This window comes from Schistocerca cancellata, chromosome 9 (assembly GCF_023864275.1).
Source record: "Schistocerca cancellata isolate TAMUIC-IGC-003103 chromosome 9, iqSchCanc2.1, whole genome shotgun sequence".
In the NCBI taxonomy this organism is placed as follows: Eukaryota; Metazoa; Arthropoda; class Insecta; order Orthoptera; family Acrididae; genus Schistocerca; species Schistocerca cancellata.
Window position 1 is genome coordinate 441,276,988 of NC_064634.1, and position 20,376 is coordinate 441,297,363.

Below are 20,376 nucleotides of genomic sequence, written 5' to 3' on the forward strand. Positions count from 1 at the left end.
CTTGGAAAAATCTAAGATCTCAAACTATGAACCCATACATCAGAAGTCTGCAGGCTATCAACTAGGAACCATTCCCTCAAAAAGATCGAAGACAAGAAATAAGGGAGATGCAGAAACTAAAACAATATGTATTGTGCTCTCAGAGAGATGAAAAACTAAATGGAAATGTGCAATACAAAGGCACAGTCTACTGCTGTAATGAATGAAAAGTAGCACATTGCAAATTACCATAGTGTGAAATCTGTCACACACATCTATCACAGAAATTGTACATAAGACTTCATTATTAAATTACAAGGCATGTCTGGACAATAACTACTGTTTTGGAAAAAACCTCATAAAACTTTTTTTCAAACAAAAATTTATTTTGATAAGAAAGAGGATTTCTTAAGCTATTTTTCTACATAGTTGTCACTAATGTTCAGGCATCTGTCATAGAGGGAAACCAAATTTTCAACGCCCTCTTCATAGGAAAATGCACTTCTGAAAACAGCCACTGCTGAGCACCATTTTTTTGTGTTGTCATAGATGTCAAATCCCATCCTCGAAAATCACGCATCAAGTTCAAGAATAAGTGGTTGTGAGAAGGTGTGAGTTCAGAGCAATTCAAAACAAAAGGCATGGAATACCTAGTCAAGGCACTGTGTTGCTGGTGTCATTCAAAACTTATTCAACAATTTGGTTGGGAGCAGTTCAGTCACCTGCCACAGAGCCCCAATCTCACACCTTCTAACACCTGAAGCGTGATTTTTAAGAAAGCAACGACAGCATAAAGGACAGTGTTCAGCCGTGGCTGTCTTCCCTGGTGGCATCTCTCTATGAAGAGGGCATAGAAAATTTCATTTCCTGGTATGACAGATGTCTGAGCAATGGTGGCAACTATGTAGAAAAATAGTTTAAGAAATTCTCTTTCTCGCAAAAACACATTTTCATTCGAAAAAAAAATGTTTTTATGTTTTTTTTTCCAAAATGGTGTTTAATTTCTGGACATGCCTCATATTTCATGCAACATAATCAAATCAGTTTCTGAAAAATTAGAGGATGTACTTGTGACCAGTTTTTCCTTCTTTTAAAAACAAAGTTGTCAGTAAATTGCTTTACCTTATCTTAATACAAGAACAAAATATTACATCACCATTAAACTAGAAAGTGGAAATTATCAATAGTGTTGCTGTGCTACATTTGTAATCTTTGAAGAGTTGAAATTGTTTGAATATGGTAAAACAGCCAGACCTTTTGGTATAGTTTCACTTGTCAGAAACTTGTCACCCTCTCTTCCTACAACTGGAGCAATAGTAATGGTGTGGCCAGATATCTGGATTTGTGTTGATTTTTCAGCTGCCTTGATATGCATCTTGTACACACATTATAAAAACCAGGCCATCAGATGAAGATCTCATATATCAGTGAATAAGACTTTTGGGGAGTTGAGCAGAACATTCCAAAATTCTGAAGCTCCACTTCTGCAAAAGTGCTTGTCCTTACTTTGCATCAGTTCTAGTGTTGCCAGGATAGAACATCCACTACAGTCTTGGTTGTGGATATTTGCTTGACCTACAGTGAAGTGCCTGACCATTATCCAACTGTATTGTCTCTCTTCATGTCAGATCCACATACATGTCGCAACTCTTAACAGATGTCTAATGAAGTTTCCTTTTGAGATTGCAAAAATCAGATATCCCATATCTACAGAAAGTTCCCAATTGTGGAAATTAATATTAATGCTACCATTTTGCCCCAGTCTCTGAAATAACAACTATCATTGAGCGGTGCTCATGAATTAATATAACTTGCATTTTGCAGGCAAATTTAGAATCATCTAGTCATACGAAGATAATTATGAAGTTCATGTAAAATGAATGCAACTAAGAACAAAATATAACTACAAAAAGAAAGAAATTGACCAAAAGTAACACCAGTGATCATTTTTACATGATGGAAAAATATACCTATGTGCAAGTCTTGTATACAAAGTCCATTCTTTTGTCTTTCTTCAAAACAAACAAATCAATAATCTTTTCACTGAAATTTTATATACTTCCAAAACTGTCATTTTATATGAAGACCATTGCCAATGTCAACATAGTCTTATCATTATACTTGTTAAAAATGACTTCACTCTCTTCAGAGTTCCTTCTTCACAAATTGTTATGCTTCTATTGCCCATGTGATCAATAAAACAAGTAATCATTTTTCATATTTTCACAAAGATCTCAGCATCAGAGAAATACACAGTAGACTAAAAATTTATACATGAAAATCTTTCCATCATTTGATGTGATATTTATTTTCTCATGGTGGTTTAATTTGTCATTTTCAGTTTTCTTTCTTTTCAATGTCAGTTCTGCCATAACATGTTCAGTTTCCTGTATTACTTTGTTCATATTTCATCTTTCTGTTTGGACACATTTTGGAACATTTCCAATATATACTGAAGAGCCAAAGAAATTGGTACACCAGCCTAATATTGTGTAGGGCCTCTGCAAGCACACAGAAGTGCTGCAACATGACTAATGTCTGAAGTAGTGCTGGAGGGAACTGACACCATGAATCCTGCAGGGCTGTCCGTAAATCCATTAAGAGTATGAGGGGATGCAGACTTCTTCTGAACAGCATGTTGCAAGGCATCCCGCATATGCTCAATACTGTTCATGTCTGGGAACTTTGGTGGCCAGTGGAAGTGTTTAAAGTCAGAAGAATGTTCCTGGAGCCAGTCTGTAGCAGTTTTGGACATGTGGGGTGTCGCACTGTCCTGCTGGAATTTCTCAAGTCTGTCAGAATGCACAATGGACATGAATGGATGCAGGTAATCAGACAGGATGCTCATGTACATGTCACCTGTCAGAGTCGTATCTTAACGTATCAGGGGTTCGATATCACTCCAACTGCACATGCCCCACACCACTACAGAGTGTCCACCAGCTTGGACAGACCCTGCTGATATGTAGGGTCCATGGGTTAATGAGGTTGTCTCCATACCTGCACACATCTATCCGCTTGAAACAATTTGAAATGGGACTTGTCTGACCAGGCAACATGTTTCCACTCATCAACAGTCCAATGTCAGTGTTGACGGGCCCAGGCAAGGCATAAAGCTTTGTGTTATGCAGTTAGCAATGGTACATGAGTGGGCCTTCAGCTCCGAAAGCCCATATTGAAGATGGGAAACAGCATCTCTGATGTAGCAATGAAGGGATTTTCCCAGACAACCATTCCACAAGTGTACCGTGAATATCAGGAATCCAGTAAAACATCAAATCTCTGACGTTGCTATGGCACAGGCTGTGAAGCAATTATTTAGATGAAGGATGCCAAGTTTGGCAGTGTGTACAGTGACAGGGCAGTCCACTTGTTTCTTGGCATATTTGAATACACATGCCTATACCAGTTTGTTGTTGGCTATTCATATGGACAGACAGCTTGTTGGTTGCATGCCCACATAGAATGCAGCACAGTGGTTGCAGCTTAGCTTGTAGACCACATGATTGGTTTCACAAGTAGTCACCCCTTTGATGGGATAGGTGATCTATTAGTGACCGGACTGGAGTAGGTAGTGGTATGAGGAAGTGTGGGACAGGTCTTGCATATAAGTCTATCACTGGGGTATGCGCCATGAGGTAAGGAGTTGGGAGCAGGGGTTGTGTAAGGATGGACGAGTATGTTGTGTAGGTTCAATTGACGGCAGAATACCACTGTGGGAGGGATGGGAAGGATAGTGGGCAGGAAATTTCTCGTTTCAGGGCACAACGAATGGCAGTTAAAACATTGGCAGAGAATGTAATTCAGTTGCTCCAGTCCAGGGTGGTACTGAGTTGTGAGGGGAATGTACCTTTCTCCCCAGACGGTGTGACTTTGGGAAGTGGAAGGAGTCTGGAAAGATAAGGCATGGGAGATTTGTTTTTGTACAAGGTTGAGAGGATAATTACGGTTTGAAGGCTCCAGTGAGACACTCGGTATGTTTGGAGGGGGACTACTTGTCTCTGCAGATGCGATGACCACAGGTGGCTAGGCTGTATGGAAGGGACTTCTTGGTACAGAATGGGTGGCAACTGTCGAAGTGGAGGTATTGCTGGTGGTTAGTTGGTTTGCTATGGACAGTGGTACTGATGTAGCCATCTCTGAGGTGGAGGTCAACAGCTAAGATGGTGGCTTGTTGGGTTGAGTAGGACAAGGTGAAACAAATGGGGGAGAAGTTGTTTAGGTTCTGGAGGAATGTGAATAGGGTGTCCTCACTGTCGATCCAGATCGCAAAGATGTCATCGTTAAATCTGAACCAGGTAAGGGGTTTAGGATTCTGGGCTTTTAGGAAGGATTCCTCTAGGTTGTCCATGAATAGGTTGTTATAGGATGGTGCCACATGGGTATCCATAGTTGTATTCCTGATTTGTTCGTATGTAATGCCTTCAAAGGAGAAGTAATTGTGGGTGAGGATATAGTTAGTAATGTTGACTAGGAAGGAGGTTGTTGGTTTGGTATTAGGGATGTTAGTGTAAAGGGAGGTGGTATCAATCATGACAAGCAGGGCACTGTGAGGTATAGGGACAGGAAATAGCCAGTATCTTTTATACAGGAGGGCAGGTTCCAGGAAATAGGTTGAAGTTGTTGGTCTACGAGAGCAGAGATTTTCTCTGTGGTGGCACAGTACCCAACCACAATGGGACATCCTTGGTGGTTATCTTTATGGACTTTGCGAAGTATGTAGAAGGTAGGAGTGTGGGGAGTGGTAGAGGTGAGTAGAGAGATGAATTCCAAGGAGAGGTTCGGGGATGGGACTAAGGACTTGTGTAGTAGCTGGAGATCTTGCTGGATTTCTGGAATGGGATCACTGTGGCAAGGTTTGTAGGTGGAAGTATCTGACAGCTGGCTGGCCAGGGTGGTTGAGCAGTTCTAGGCGCTACAGTCTGGAACCGCGCGACCGCTGCGGTCGCAGGTTCGAATCCTGACTCGGGCATGGATGTGTGTGATGTCCTTAGGTTAGTTAGGTTTAAGTAGTTCTAAGTTCTAGGGGACTGATGACCTTAGAAGTTAAGTCCCATAGTGCTCAGAGCCATTTGAACCGTTTATCTGACAGCTGGCAGAGTCCTTCTGCCAGGTAATCCTTGCAGTTCAAAACAACAGTGGTGGAGCTTTTATTTACAAGTAGGATTATAAGGTCGGGATCAATTTTTAGATGGTGTGCTGCAGTTCATTCTGTGGATGCAAATTTAGTTTGCATGTTGAGTTATTTGGAGAATGACGGTGAGGCAAGGTTCGAGGTTTAAAAATTCTGAAAAGTTAACAGAGGGTGATTTGGGGGCAATGGGGGTGAATCATGGTGTGGTGAAAGTGTAGGAGGTCTGCGAGACAAGGTTGTCAGCTATGAGGGGATGTGGGGGAGATTTGGAGTTTGTTGTAGAGGTGGTGGATAGTGGTACTCCAAGGTGGGAATAGGAAGTGAGCATGATGGAGATCTTTTGTAGGTGGCGTTATGCATATTGCTCAAGTTCTTGCAGGGCAAGAGTTCCAATGTTGATATGGGTTCCAGGAAATTGGGACTGCATAGCATTAGAATTTTGTGGATGTGGAGAAGATACTGTAAGGAGGTTTGGGCTTGGTTGATATGGTACTGCAGGACTATGTTGGTGAGGGCGAAGGAGTGGTGGAATCTGAACAAACAGAGGTCATTGTGTAAGGAGGGGTGGCAGCCAGAGCTGAGTAATTTGATGGTAAGGCCATTAGGGCGGATTCCAAGAGCCAAGCAACAAGCTGCCAAACACAACATCTTTCATTTCAATGACTGCTTCACAGCCTGTGATCCCTCCAGCCAACACCAGCTTTTCTGAATTGTGCAGCTGGAACTTTCCCTGCAATACATCCTATGTTCTCGTAACCCTCCTGGCCTCAACCTTCGTAAGTCACTGTCCTCACCCATCCAACCCCTCTGCTGTTCCCATTCCAGCACTACACAGCCGTCATTCCACCATCACACTCATCTGTTTACTTCTCTCCTTCTCTGCTACTCCTCCCCCCCCCCCCCACACCCCCTCTAAATCCCCACCTCACCCATACTCTGTGTCTAAGCTGTGGTACATCACTGCCTGCCACCCCCACCATACTATCCCTCCCTTTCCCTGCCGCAGCCTCCTCCTGACCCCCACCCAGTCACCACTCCCATCATGCAGTCCTGTGTGTGAGTTGCATTTGCATGTGTGTGTGTGTGTGTGTGTGTGTGTGTGTGTGTGTGTGTGTGTATGTCTACATCTATTGTTGATGAAGGCCTTAATGGCTGAAAGCCTTATTTATTTATTTGTGACCATCTTTTTGTTGTGCCTATCTGCATTGTGCAGCTGGAACTTTCCCTGCTATTTTTTTGCTATCTGGGGAGCAAAATAACTGATGATGGTCAAAGCAGAGAGGATATAAAATGTAGACTGGCAATGGCAAGGAAAGCATTCCTGAAGAAGAGAAATTTGTTTACATCGAGTATAGATTTAAGTGTCAGGAAGTCATTTCTGAAAGTATTTGTATGGAGTGTAGCCATGTATGCAAGTAAAACATGGACGGTAAATAGTTTGGACAAGAAGAGAATAGAAGTTTTCGAAATGTGGTGCTACAGAAGAATGCTGAAGATTAGAGGGGTACATCACATAACTAATGAGGAAGTATTGAATAGGATTGGGGAGAAGAGAAGTTTGTGGCAAAACTTGACCAGAAGAAGGGATCGGTTGGTAGGACATGTTCTGAGGCATCAAGGGATCACCAATTTAGTATTGGAGGGCAGCATGGAGGGTAAAAATCGTAGGGGGAGACCAAGAGATGAATACACTAAGCAGATTCAGAAGGATGTAGGTTGCAGTAGGTACTGGGAGATGAAGAAGCTTGCACAGGATAGAGTAGCATGGAGAGCTGCATCAAACCAGTCTCAGGACTGAAGACCACAACAACAACAACATCTGCAACTCCCTCCCCCTATGAACCATGGACCTTGCCATTGGTGGGGAGGCTTGCGTGCCTCAGCGATACAGATGGCTGTACCATAGGTGCAACCACAATGGAGGGGTATCTGTTGAGAGGCCAGACAAACGTGTGGTTCCTGAAGAGGGGCAGCAGCCTTTTCAGTAGCTGCAGGGGCAACAGTCTGGATGATTGACTGATCTGGCCTTGTAGCAATAACCAAAACGGCCTTGCTGTGCTGGTACTGTGAACGGCTGAAAGCAAGGGGAAACTACAGCCGTAATTTTTCCCAAGGACATGCAGCTTTACTGTATGGTTAAATGATGGTGGTGTCCTCTTGGGTAAAATATTTCGGAGGTAAAACAGTCCCCCATTCAGATCTCCGGGCGGGGACTACTCAAGAGGATGTCGTTATCAGGAGAAAGAAAACTGGCATTCTACGGATCGGAGTGTGGAATGTCAGATCCCCTAATCGGGCAGGTAGGTTAGAAAATTTAAAAAGGGAAATGGATAGATTAAAGTTAAATATAGTGGGAATTAGTGAAGTTCTGTGGCAGGTGGAACAAGACTTCTGGTCAGGTGAACACAGGGTTATAAATACAAAATCAAATAGGGGTATTTCAGGAGTAGGTTTAATAATGAATAAAATAATAGGAGTGCGGGTAAGCTACTACAAACAACGTAGTGAACGCATTATTGTGGCCAAGATAGACACAAAGCCCATGCCTACTACAGTAGTACAAGTTTATATGCCAACTAGCTCTGCAGATGATGAAGAAATTGATGAAATTTGTGATGAGATAAAAGAAATTATTCAGGTACTGAAGGGAGACAAAAATTTAATAGTAATGGGTGACTGGAATTCAAGAGTAGGAAAAGGGAGAGAAGGAAACATAGTAGGTGAATATGGATTGGGGCTAAGAAATGAAAGAGGAAGCCGCCTGGTAGAATTTTGCACTGAGCATAACTTAATCATAGCTAACACTTGGTTCAAGAATCATGAAAGAAGTTTGTATACATGGAAGAACCCTGGAGATACTAAAAGGTATCAGACAGATTATATAATGGTAAGACAGAGATTTAGGAACCAGGTTTTAAATTGTAAGACATTTCCAGGGGCAGATGTGGACTCTGACCACAATCTATTGGTTATGAACTGTAGATTAAAACTGAAGAAACTGCAAAAAGGTGGGAATTTAAGGAGATGGGACCTGGATAAACTGACTAAACCAGAGGTTGTATAGAGTTTCAGGGAGAGCATAAGGGAACAATTGAAAGGAATGGGGGAAAGAAATAGAGTAAAAGAAGAATGGGTAGCTCTGATGGATGAAGTAGTGAAGGCAGCAGAGGATCAAGTAGGAAAAAGGACGAGGGCTAGTAAAAATCCTTGGGTAACAGAAGAAATATTGAATTTAATTGATGAAAGGAGAAAATATAAAAATGCAGTAAATGAAACAGGCAAAAAGGAATACAAACATCTCAAAAATGAGATTGACAGGAAGTGCAAAATGGCTAAGCAGGGATGGCTAGAGGACAAATGTAAGGATGTAGAGGCTTATCTCACTAGGGGTAAGATAGATACTGCCTACAGGAAAATTAAAGAGACCTTTTGAGAAAAGAGAACCACTTGTATGAATATCAAGAGCTCAGACGGAAACCCAGATCTAAGCAAACAAGGGAAAGCAGAAAGGTGGAAGGTTTATATAGAGTGTGTATACAAGTGCGATGTACTTGAGAACAATATTATGGGAATGGAAGAGAATGTAGATGAAGATGAAATGGGAGATACGATACTGCGTGAAGAGTTTGACAGAATACTGAAAGACCTGAGTCGAAACAAGGCCCCGGGAGTAGACAACATTCCATTAGAACTACTGACGGCCTTGGGAGAGCAAGTCCTGACAAAACTCTACCATCTGGTGATGAAGATGTATGAGACAGGTGAAATACCCTCCTCAGGCTTCAAGAAGGATATAATAATTCCAATCCCAAAGAAAGCTAGTGTTGACAGATGTGAAAATTACCGAACTATCAGTTTAATAAGTCACAGCTGCAAAATACTAACGTGAATTCTTTACAGACAAATGGAAAAACTGGTAGAAGCCGACCTCGTGGAAGATCAGTTTGGATTCCGTAGAAATACTGGAACACATGAGGCAATACTGACTTTACGACTTATTTTAGAAGAAAGATTAAGGAAAGGCAAACCTACTTTTATAGCATTTGTAGACTTAGAGAAAGCTTTTGACACTGTTGACTGGAATACTCTCTTTCAAATTCTAAAGGTGGCAGGGATAAAATAGAGGGAGCGAAAGGATATTTACAATTTGTACAGAAACCAGATGGCCGTTATAAGAGTCGTGGGACATGAAAGGGAAGCAGTGGTTGGGAAGGGAGTGAGACAGGGTTGTAGCCTCTCCCCGATGTTATTCAATCTGTATATTGAGCAAGCAGTAAAGAAAACAAAAGAAAAATTTGGAGTAGGTATTAAAATTCATGGAGGAGAAATAAAAACTTTGAGATTCGCCGATGACATTGTAATTCTCTCAGAGACAGCAATGGACTTGGAAGAGCAGTTGAACGGAATGGACAGTGTCTTGAAAGGAGGATATAAGATGAACATCAACAAAAGCAAAACAAGGATAATAGAATGTAGTCAAATTTATTCGGGTGATGCTGAGGGGATTAGATTAGGAAATGAGATACTTAAAGTAGTAAATGAGTTTTGCTATTTGGGGAGCAAAATAATTAATGATGGTCGAAGTAGAGAAGATATAAAATGTAGACTGGCAATGGCAAGGAAAGCGTTTCTGAAGAAGAGAAATTTGTTAACATCGAGTATAGATTTAAGCATCAGGAAATCGTTTCTGAAAGTATTTGTATGGAGTGTAGCCATGTACGGAAATGAAACATGGACATTAAATAGTTTAGACAAGAAGAGAATAGAAGCTTTCGAAATGTGGTGCTAGAGAAGAATGCTGAAGATTAGATGGGTAGATCACATAACTAATGAGGAGGTATTGAACAGAACTGGGGAGAAGAGGAGTTTGTGGCACAACTTGACAAGAAGAAGGGACCAGTTGGTAGGACATGTTCTGAGGCATCAAGGGATCACAAATTTAGCATTGGAGGGCAACTTGGAGGGTAAAAATCGTAGGGGGAGACCAAGAGATGAAGACACTAAGCAGATTCAGAAGGATGTAGGCTGCAGTAAGTACTGGGAGATGAAGAAACTTGCACAGGATAGGGTAGCATGGAGAGCTGCATCAAACCAGTCTCAGGACTGAAGACCACAACAACAACAATCGGCAACTCATCATCTCCGCTATATGGGAATACCGTATTTACTCGAATCTAAGCCGCACTTGAATCTAAGCCGCACCTGAAAAATGAGACTCGAAATCAAGGAAAAAAAATTTTCCCGAATCTAAGCCGCACCTAAAATATGAGACTTGAAATTCAAGGGGAGAGTAAAGTTTTACGCCGCACCTCCAAATCGAAACAAAGTTGGTCCATTGTAATATGAGACACAATTTAGGTCGAATGAATGACGATACAGCTACAGTAGTTTGGTTCGCGTAGTAAGCTTAGCAGTTAGGCTTTACCAGGTAGCCATTGCTATGCGCCAGGCGCTCCGTCCATATTTATACGGGTACCCTTCCTTTTTCACGTGCTTTGTCTGGTTTGGATCGATTGCTTATTTTTCTTTGATCTGATAAGTGCCGTTCTCTTTGTTATTGGTGTTTACATCACTCTAAGCTGAAAATGCATTACTATACTGTGTCATGCACTGTTTGTCGCATTCTGATAATCAGTGTTTACGGCCTGTCGCCGGTCGCAGCGTGGCTTGCTTTTGTGCGCGCTACCGCCGCTTACAATTAAAAAAAGAAAAAGAGAGGAATCGTCTCATTAGCGAAACAATGGCAAGAAACTGCTATTTGTTGTTACTAACATTGCTGCTTTCTTTGGCGATGATCAACAAGAACCAAATAATAGACTGCGTATGATAAAAGATGTTCTGAACGAGAGTTTAGCGAAAATTTTTCTCTGTTTGAAAATCTTTGCAGACGTCTCTTTAGTACATAACATTCTGCACAGAAATTAGTCATCTTAGATTTAAAAATCTAGTCAATTGACGTGCTTCATTTCTGACTGTATCACTATTAGGCACAAGAATAATACGAATATAAACATGAAATGATATGTATATTCTTCGGCGTTTGCTGTTGTCTCACTCTAGTTTCGTAGTTTATTAAGCAGACAGGATTTAAATGAGATAGCAGCAAACACGAAAGAATACATGGCATAATGTTTATATACGTATTATTCTTATGGTGAAGAGAATACTGCATGTGATTCACGATTCATAAAAGTTCCTATTAGCAACCATCTCTTCTCATAGGTAGAAAAAATTGAGAACGTAGAGTTGGCCATATTGTCAAACATCCCAAACAGTCTTGCCAGTCGGATTTTCGTAGTACAATACATTGAAATGTTGCTACATTCGAAGACGAACAATACGGAATTTGTATTTACTTCGTTGGATAATGTATGAAAATGCAGTGGTCGAAACTTGGGGCGGAGAAAAAATTTCGTCTTCCACCGTTTTTTTTTTTTTTTTTTTTTTTTTTTTTTTTTTTTTTTTTTTTTTTTTTTTTTTTTTTTTTTTTTTTTTTTTACTGACGCAGAGGTTTTGGCGCCAGTATTTATCTTTGTGCCTGAAAAGCATGCATGTGAATCGCTACATATGTTCGACGGCAGAAGTTAGTTGTGGCGGCACCTACCAACATTTTTCAGAACTTCCGCTTTCTTTGCACTCAATTCTAAGCCGCAGGCGGTTTTTTGGATTACAAAAACCGGAAAAAAAGTGCGGCTTAGATTCGAGTAAATAAGGATAGCAACTTTCCTTTCCATAATATTGTTAATTTAAAAATAAGGAGGTTGTTCTACAATCAACAACACAATAACTTTACTTATTCATCTGTAATGGATGAGCAAAAGCCAACAGTCTGTACTGATTTAATTTTTTAAGTATTTTGGCATATAATTCATACCATTCGCATACAACCTTTTATTACAAACTATCAGGATGCTGTAGCATTTGAATTAAACTGCCATGCAAGGACTTAATGTTTGAATCAACATGTGCACCCATGCATTCCAACAATAGAGGCTAAAGCAAGTAGATGTTTATGGAAGTAGGTAAAAAGCATGCTATGATTAATTTCTTATAGTATGGCCTAAAACTGTCATGACATGGTATGTCCTTTTAATACAAAATTTACTATATGTCATTATTGCACATAAACTGTGTGATCAAAAGTATCCAGACACCTGGCTGAAAATGACTTATAAGTTCGTGGTGCCCTCCATCGGTAATGCAGGAATTCAATATGGTGTTGCCCCACCCTTAGCCTTGATGACAGCTTCCACTCTTGCAGGCATATGTTCAATCAGGCGCTGGAAGGTTTCTTGGGGAATGGCAGCCCATTCTTCACGGAGTGCTGCCTGCACTGAGGAGTGGTACCGATGTCACTTGGTGATGCCTGCCATGACGTCGGCGTTCCAAAACATCCCAAAGGTCTTCTTTAAGATTCAGGTCTGGACTCTGTGCAGGCCAGTCCATTACAGGGATGTTATTGTCATGTAACCACTCCGCCACAGGCTGTGCATTATGAACAGGTGCTCGATCGTGCTGAAAGATGCAATTGCCATCCCCAAATTGCTCTTCAACAGAGGGAAGCAAGAAGGTGATTAAAACATCAATGCAAGCCTGTGCTGTGCTAGCGCCATGCAAAACAGCAAGGGGTGCAAGACGCCCCCCCCCCCCCCCAAATGGAAAACACAACCACACCATAACTACTTTCATATCCATAACCTCAACCTTGTTGATAAGGTAACCTGAATCCACCCAGCTTTTGCTCCCATACAACAAAGTTGGTCGAAAGATTGAACGGTGCACAGATAACTTAGTCTTGGTGCTGACTTCCTTCTTTCAGAAGAGAGTAGATCGTAGCTGAGCGCTCACTGCATTAGCTTTGCTACACCTCGCTTCCAGTTCTTTCACTATGTTGCCATCCTGTGAGAATATGCATCCTAAGTACTTGAAACCGTACACCTGTTGTAACTTTTTTCCTCTTATTTGGCACTCAATTCGTTTATATTTCTTTCCCACTGACATTACTTTCGTTTTGGAGATGCTAATCTTCATACCATAGTCCTTACATTTCTGATCTAGCTCTGAAATATTATTTTGCAAACTTTCAATCGAATCTGCCATCACAACTAAGTCATCTGCATATGCAAGACTGCTTATTTTGTGTTCACATATCTTAATCTCACCCAGCCAGTCTATTGTTTTCAACATATGATCCATGAATAATATGAACAACAGTGGAGACAGGTTGCAGCCTTGTCTTACCCCTGAAACTACTCTGAACCATGAACTCAATTTACCGTCAACTCTAACTGCTGCCTGACTATCCATGTAAAGACATTTAATTGCTTGCAAAAGTTTGCCTCGTATTCCATAATCTTGTAGAACAGACAATAACTTCCTCCTAGGAACTCGGTCATATGCCTTTTCTAAATCTATAAAGCATAGATACAATTCCCTGTTCCACTCATAACACTTCTCCATTATTTGCCGTAAGCTAAAGATCTGGTCCTGACAACCTCTAAGAGGCCTAAACCTGCACTGATTTTCATCCAATTGGTCCTCAACTAATACTCGCACTTTCCTTTCAACAATACCTGAGGAGATTTTACCCACAACGCTGATTAAAGAGATACCTCTGTAGTTGTTACAATATTTTCTGTTTCCATGTTTAAAGATTGGTGTGATTACTGTTTTTGTCCAGTCTGATGGAACCTGTCCCAACTCTCAGGCCATTTCAATTATCCTGTGTAGCCATTTAAGACCTGACATTCCACTGTATTTGATGAGTTCTGACTTAATTTCATCCACCCCAGCCGCTTTATTGCACTGCAATCTATTGACCATTTTTTCCACTTCCTCAAATGTGATCCTATTTCCATCATCATTCCTATCCCATTCTACCTTGAAATCTGAAACATTACTGATCGCATTTTCACCTACATTGAGCAACTCTTCAAAATATTCCCTCCATCTTCCCAAGGCATCCACAGGATTTACCAGCAGTTTTCCTGACCTGTCCAAAATACTTGTCATTTCCTTCTTACCTCCCTTTCGAAGACTGCTAATTACACTCCAGAATGGTTTTCCAGCAGCTTGACCCATAGTCTCCAACCTGTTTCCAAAGTCTTCCCATGATTTCTTCTTGGATGCTGCAATTATCTGTTTGGCTTTGTTTCTTTCTTCAACATAACTTTCGTTGTCTACCTGGGTTCTGGTATGTAGCCATTTTTGATACGCCTTCTTTTTCCTTTTACAGGCTGCCTTGACTGTATCATTCCACCAAGCTATTTGCTTCTTCCTACTTTTACACGCTACTGTTCCAAGACATTCTTTAGCCACTTCTAGTACTGTGTCCCTGTACCTTGTCCATTCCTTTTCCAATGACTGTAATTGGCTACATTCAACTAACTGGTACCTTTCTGAGATCGCTGTTATGTACTTGTGCCTGATTTCCTTATCCTGAAGTTTCTCCACTCTTATCCTCCTACATATGGACCTGACCTCCTGCACTTTCGGCCTCACAATCCCAATTTCACTGCAGATTAAATAATGATCAGTGTCATCAAAGAATCCCCTGAATACACGTGTGTCCCTCACAGCCTTCCTGAATTCCTGATCCGTTATTATATAGTCAATGACAGATCTGGTTCCCCTGCCTTCCCAAGTATACCGGTGAATGTTCTTATGTTTAAAAAAGGAGTTAGTGATTACTAAGCCCATACTGGCACAGAAATCCAAGAGAAAATTACCAATAAAATACAATGGACCTCAGGGCTCCATTCCAGGACCACTTCTCTTCTCGATTTATGTGGATGACTTTGTTGAATACATGAGCCCCCAAAAATCTATGATGTTTGCTTGTGAAACCAGCATATTGCTACTGGATCTAGTCCATAAACCTTACAGTCAACAACAGAAAGTTCTAAGCAAAGACTTTCAGAGTGGTTCAGAAAAAAAAACCTCACAGTTAATACTGAAAAAACTGCATGTGTCCACCTTCATTTATTTCCACCATCTAGTTAAACTTCTGTTCAAGCAAGATTAAAAATGTTGTCCCCTATAAAATGTAACTGTGACAAAATTTTTGGATCTCTGGGTTCAGAAACTGGTTAGTGTTGTTAAACATGCATTATAAATAGACAGAAAATATTGTCAAATATAATATATGCTAGTTTCATATGACTGCTATTAGTATAAATTAAGAATTTCTATTGAACTTACTTCGGCTGTTGAAGTTTTGGGCAGAAAACCCGTAAAACATGAGAGAAAATAGTCTTTTCCCATTCGCAATATAGTTGTTTTTATGAAGTCGGGACTGCTGTCAATCAAAACCAAGGCACCTTTGTACCCTTTTGATTCCAGTAGTGCTGTTAGTTCTAGCGCTACTAGACCACCAAATGAAAACCCAACAATTGCAAATGTTGGCACTCTTGACAAATCGTCTAGTATATACTGAAATTAGAAACAGAGAAACATTTAGTGGCAAATAAGACTGAAAATCACCAATAAGGTATTCATAAGATACACAAAACTGATATATTATTTACATGAACCTTAATATTATTTCTAATGGAATTAATTAATGTTAAGTTGAAGTAATCAAGTTATGTATTACAAGAGAGGTATAGTTCCCGAAAACAAACTCTGTAGGCTATACTAACAATTACATCACTAGATTGCTGTTTTTTATTTTTGTGCTTACAAAAGCTGCAAATGAACATAAGAAAACTGGCAGGAAAGCTACCACTAATACCAATAATTATACTAAGTCAGTACCATTTATCTAATGCTGACTGTTTAATATTTACATGGCTCACTAATAATTGCCAAAACATGTTGCAGGAATGGAGGCCTGTTTACAACTAACACTTCTATCTGTCTAAGTATGAGCAGCTGTTTTCAGTTGTTGACTCTCAAGTAATTTGAAGAAGTGGGTAAAGAGATTTTTAATTCTTTGGTTTCAGAATCATGGAAGAGATCCTGAGATACCAGAAAAATGGCATTTTAGCTGCTTTCCAGGAGTACTCAAAGTACCCTCCACCACACACCATCAGGTGGCTTACGGAGTATGGATGTAGATGTAGAATTTACTAGTTATGAACTGCAGATTAAAACTGAAAGCTTTGCAGAAAGGTAGGAAATTAAGAAGATGGGTTCTAGGTAAGCTGAAGCAACTACCGGTTGTTGAGTTTTTCAAATGCAATGACTGACTGAAATGGGTGACAGGAATACGATAGAAGATGAATGATAGCTTTGAAAGAGTTAGTTAGTTAGTTACATGTTCCATGATTGGGTATGAGTCATTCACACCACAAATTAATTTTTACTTATGATTATATTCTGAACATTTCTAAGTTCCTTTCCCCCCCCCCCCCCCCGGGGAAAGGAAAGAGATATATAGACGTGAATGAGTAATTCCTATAATTCCTACTTATCACAATACAGTAAAGAAATTCTGGTATGGAACAGAAGGAGTTGTCACAGAAAAAATTTCTCAGTTTGTTATCAAATTCTACTTTGCTATCTTTCAGTCGTTTTATATCACTGGGTAAGTGATCCAAAATTTTTCTTGCAGCATTGTGCACCTCTTTTTAAGCTAAAGACAATCTTAATCTGGAGTAAGGAATATAATTTTGCCTTCTGGTGATGTAATTATGTATCTCACTGTTGATTTTGAACAGTAGTGAGTACTTACAGGAAACTCCATGAGGTGATAAACATACTGTGACGCAATGGTCAGAATACACAACCCCGTAAACAGATGCATACAAGATGATTGTGCGTGAACACCACATATTATCCTTACAGCACATTTTTGCACAATCAACAATTTCTTTCTTAAAAATGAGTTACGTCAGAACATTATTCCTTATGACATTATTGAATGAAAATATGTAAAGTGTAAACTTACTGATTTATCTCTCCCCAAGATTTGCAGTGCTCCTAAGTGTAAATGTGGCTCTACACAGTTGTTTTAGGAGTTCCACAATGTGCTTCTTCAAATGTGAATTCTCAGGAATATGGATCCCTAAGAGTATTGAAGTTTCCACCCAATTTATTATTTCCGCACCATGTTTACACTTGTCATTGGTATAGTACCTCAAAATGTGCAGAACTTAAAATTGAGGGTGAGACCATTCCCAATAAACCAGTCAATGGTACTTTTAAGAACTGTGTTTACAAATTATTCTCTTTCTGTACGCATGCTTGGGCTGATTACAACACCAGCGTCATTTGCAAAAAGAACTAATTCTGCTCGTTGTATACCAGACGGGAGATCATTTACAGATATGAAGAACAGTAGCAGACCTAAGATTTAACCTTGGGGAACCTCATATGTGATTTCTCCCCAATCAGAATTATGTCTCTGGACTAGATTGCTTGGATTACTAAGTACAAATTTCTGCATTCTTTTAGTTAGATTTGACATAATTGATTGGTTGGCTATATCATCAGTTCCATAAAATGTCAATTTATCTATGAGAATTCTGTGATTCATACAGTCAAATGTCATAGAGAGGTCGCAGAAAGTACCAGCTGGTACTATTTTATAATTTAATGCTTGTAAAATCTGGTGAATGAATGTATAAATGGCATTCTCTGTATAGACACCCTTCTGAAACCCAAACTGTGATTTGCTAAGGATACTATTGTTGCTAAGGTGAGACACTATTCTAGAATACATCACTTTCTCAAAAATTTTGGAGAATGGTGTTAGCTGTGAAACAGGTCAGTAGTTTTTGACATCTCTCTTATCACCTGTCTTAAAGAGGGGTTTAACAACAGCATATTTCAGTCTCTCTAGAAAACTGCCTTGAGTTTGTAATGCATTACATATTTTGGAGATGGCTGGGCTTATTACATGTGAACAAATTTTTAGTACTCTATTGGAAACACCACAAAACTACATGACATTTTATTTTTGAGGGAATGGCCTAGACCCCTCCCATGACCACTACCTAGCAGCAAGACTCTTTTCTTCCTACTCTCTTTCGGTATCTACCTATATTGTCTTTGCTGGATGTCTGCTGCACGCTACTGTGACATACAGCTGGAGGCAGGCTCTTCCCCTCCTACTTCAGGTAACAAGTGAGATTTATTTGACACTATTAGCTGAAATGTACATGGAGTTGAAGAGCTGTTTTCCTTTTGCCCACTGCTCATTGCCTTTACCACTTCCAAGATCTTTTTCTCCCTTCAACCTATCTAATTCAAATTTCGCGTGATCTAATTCAGCGTGAAGGACACAAATCTTTGCCTCCTGCTCAGTGATTCTCTTATATTTTTGCAAAGCCTGGAAGAGCCTTGCTGGGTTCCCCACTCAGTTCCCAACTACAGTCACTCCAGAGAAATTCTAACCCACAGTCTACACACACCATGCCCTCTTTGACTATCCTACAGCAACATCCACACTTATGTACTGCAACAGTGGTTACATGCTTAAAAATACAATTAAATTGCTTAACATAATTTACACTACACAAAGTTTTGTTACTTACGAGTAGCAAAAATTAGGCCTACAGGTTTGCGCTTCAGATATATGATATAACATAAAAAGTTAAGTATTTCTACTCACAACAAGAACTTAGCACTCACTCAATTGTAGTATTCATTATGTTATGTTAATCACAACAGAATGTAACTTTATTGCAAGCAAAATGCATGTAAACAACTGACCAGACCAACAGATTCTAAATCAAATAAATTAAGGTTTACACTACTTTCCAGATATATGAACTTACCAGTAAATAGACATGCACAAAATAAATTGTTGGAAAGAAAAACAGAAGTATTAGGCAGGATTCTTTAATTTAATTCTGCCAAAACGTAAACATATATACTATTACAACCCAACATTACCATCTTTTCTTATTTTCTGGGTAATACGGAAAGGGAAGTGATATCTTTAACAGTAAGCTTAAAAAGGACACTGATATGCATATTTAATTTGCACTAAACTAACTGTTATTACAATCTAAGTAACTTATCTTTATGAGAGCACAAAAACTCAGATGTCTCACTTGGCACAGGGCTGCCAACCAGCCAATAGATGAAATACTGGGAGGCAAGAGAGGAACATGTAGGTAAAATGACAAACTCCATTATGAACATTGGACATAATATAGCTAATTTAACTGATGAAAGGAGAACATATAGAATTCCATCAAATGAAGCAGACAAGAGGTAATACAGATATCTAGAAAATGAAATTAAACTGACAGAGTCAAAATGGCAAATCAGGAATGACTATACATGCAAAGCTGTGTAAGGTAAGTGTGACTTTGAATGTAGCACTATGGGGGCAGGAGGGATGATGGACCCACTTACAACAATTGTATTCCTTACAAATATAACTTCTGGTTTTGGATTTGCATTACATACATGTACACTACATTATACTACAGCCATGTAATTACTTGTACTTCTTTCCATAAATAGTTCATTATTTCTAAAAACTTACTATTTAAAAAGATATTTATAATTTCTACCTCCTACAAGGTAATGGTGCTATTGTGGGTTTTAAGAATGAATAATTCCTAGAAATCATGGAGTAACTATATTACCATTATTTTATGAATAAAACACATATGACAATGGTGTAATATTCTACAATACTCTACAACATTTTACCAGTGTCATGTGCATTTCATGTGTAATGTATAAAATATTGTACCAAGGACCAATGGAACAGTCAGTCATTAGCATTACTTTCTTCAATTGAAAAACACATTGGCTAATAGAATAATGATTGAATTAAAATTTTAAGCAGTCTGAGAAAATTACACACCTAAAAATCTCAATGAAAATCAGTAAATCCCAGCAGAGGTATTCAGTCTGTTAACTAAACAGTACAGCTGACTTGATTAATTTTGCAGTAATTTAACACATAGATAAACCAAATTATTATTATTTTATCTGTGCTGTCATTTGCAACTATTTTCAGCATGGTTCATATTATAAGCCAAAATGTAATAACAAAGTTTACTAATTATTCCTATGCCAGACTATAAGTTATTGTGACAGTCCTTTGTGCAGTCAACTGGGGTCAAATATTAAGATTGGAAAAAAAAAAAAATCTGACTTAGAATAAATAAAGATACATAGTGCCAAACAAAGAAAGTCATAGATGAGATGTTGAAATTTCTTGCACAGCTAAAAGACACAAAATCATATTGGTGCCACAGACTGCAACAGCAAAGACTTAGGGTGTTTCACTCGAAACAGTGCAGTGAGAATGTGCAGAAGCATGGGAGTAAGGAGGAGGCTGGGGCAGGGAGGGGGAG

General features: G+C 39.5%; 1 protein-coding gene across 1 annotated transcript in view; it reads right to left on the bottom strand.

The window, feature by feature from the left end:
* The window catches only part of LOC126100464 (fatty acid synthase-like), a 443,119-nt gene that overhangs the window by 20,667 nt on the left and 402,076 nt on the right, over nucleotides 1-20,376 (bottom strand). Inside the window, exon 35 of the mRNA XM_049911071.1 lies at nucleotides 15,314-15,544. Within this exon, the coding sequence (XP_049767028.1) occupies nucleotides 15,314-15,544 (231 nt within the window). The remainder of the gene's footprint in view (nucleotides 1-15,313; nucleotides 15,545-20,376) is intronic.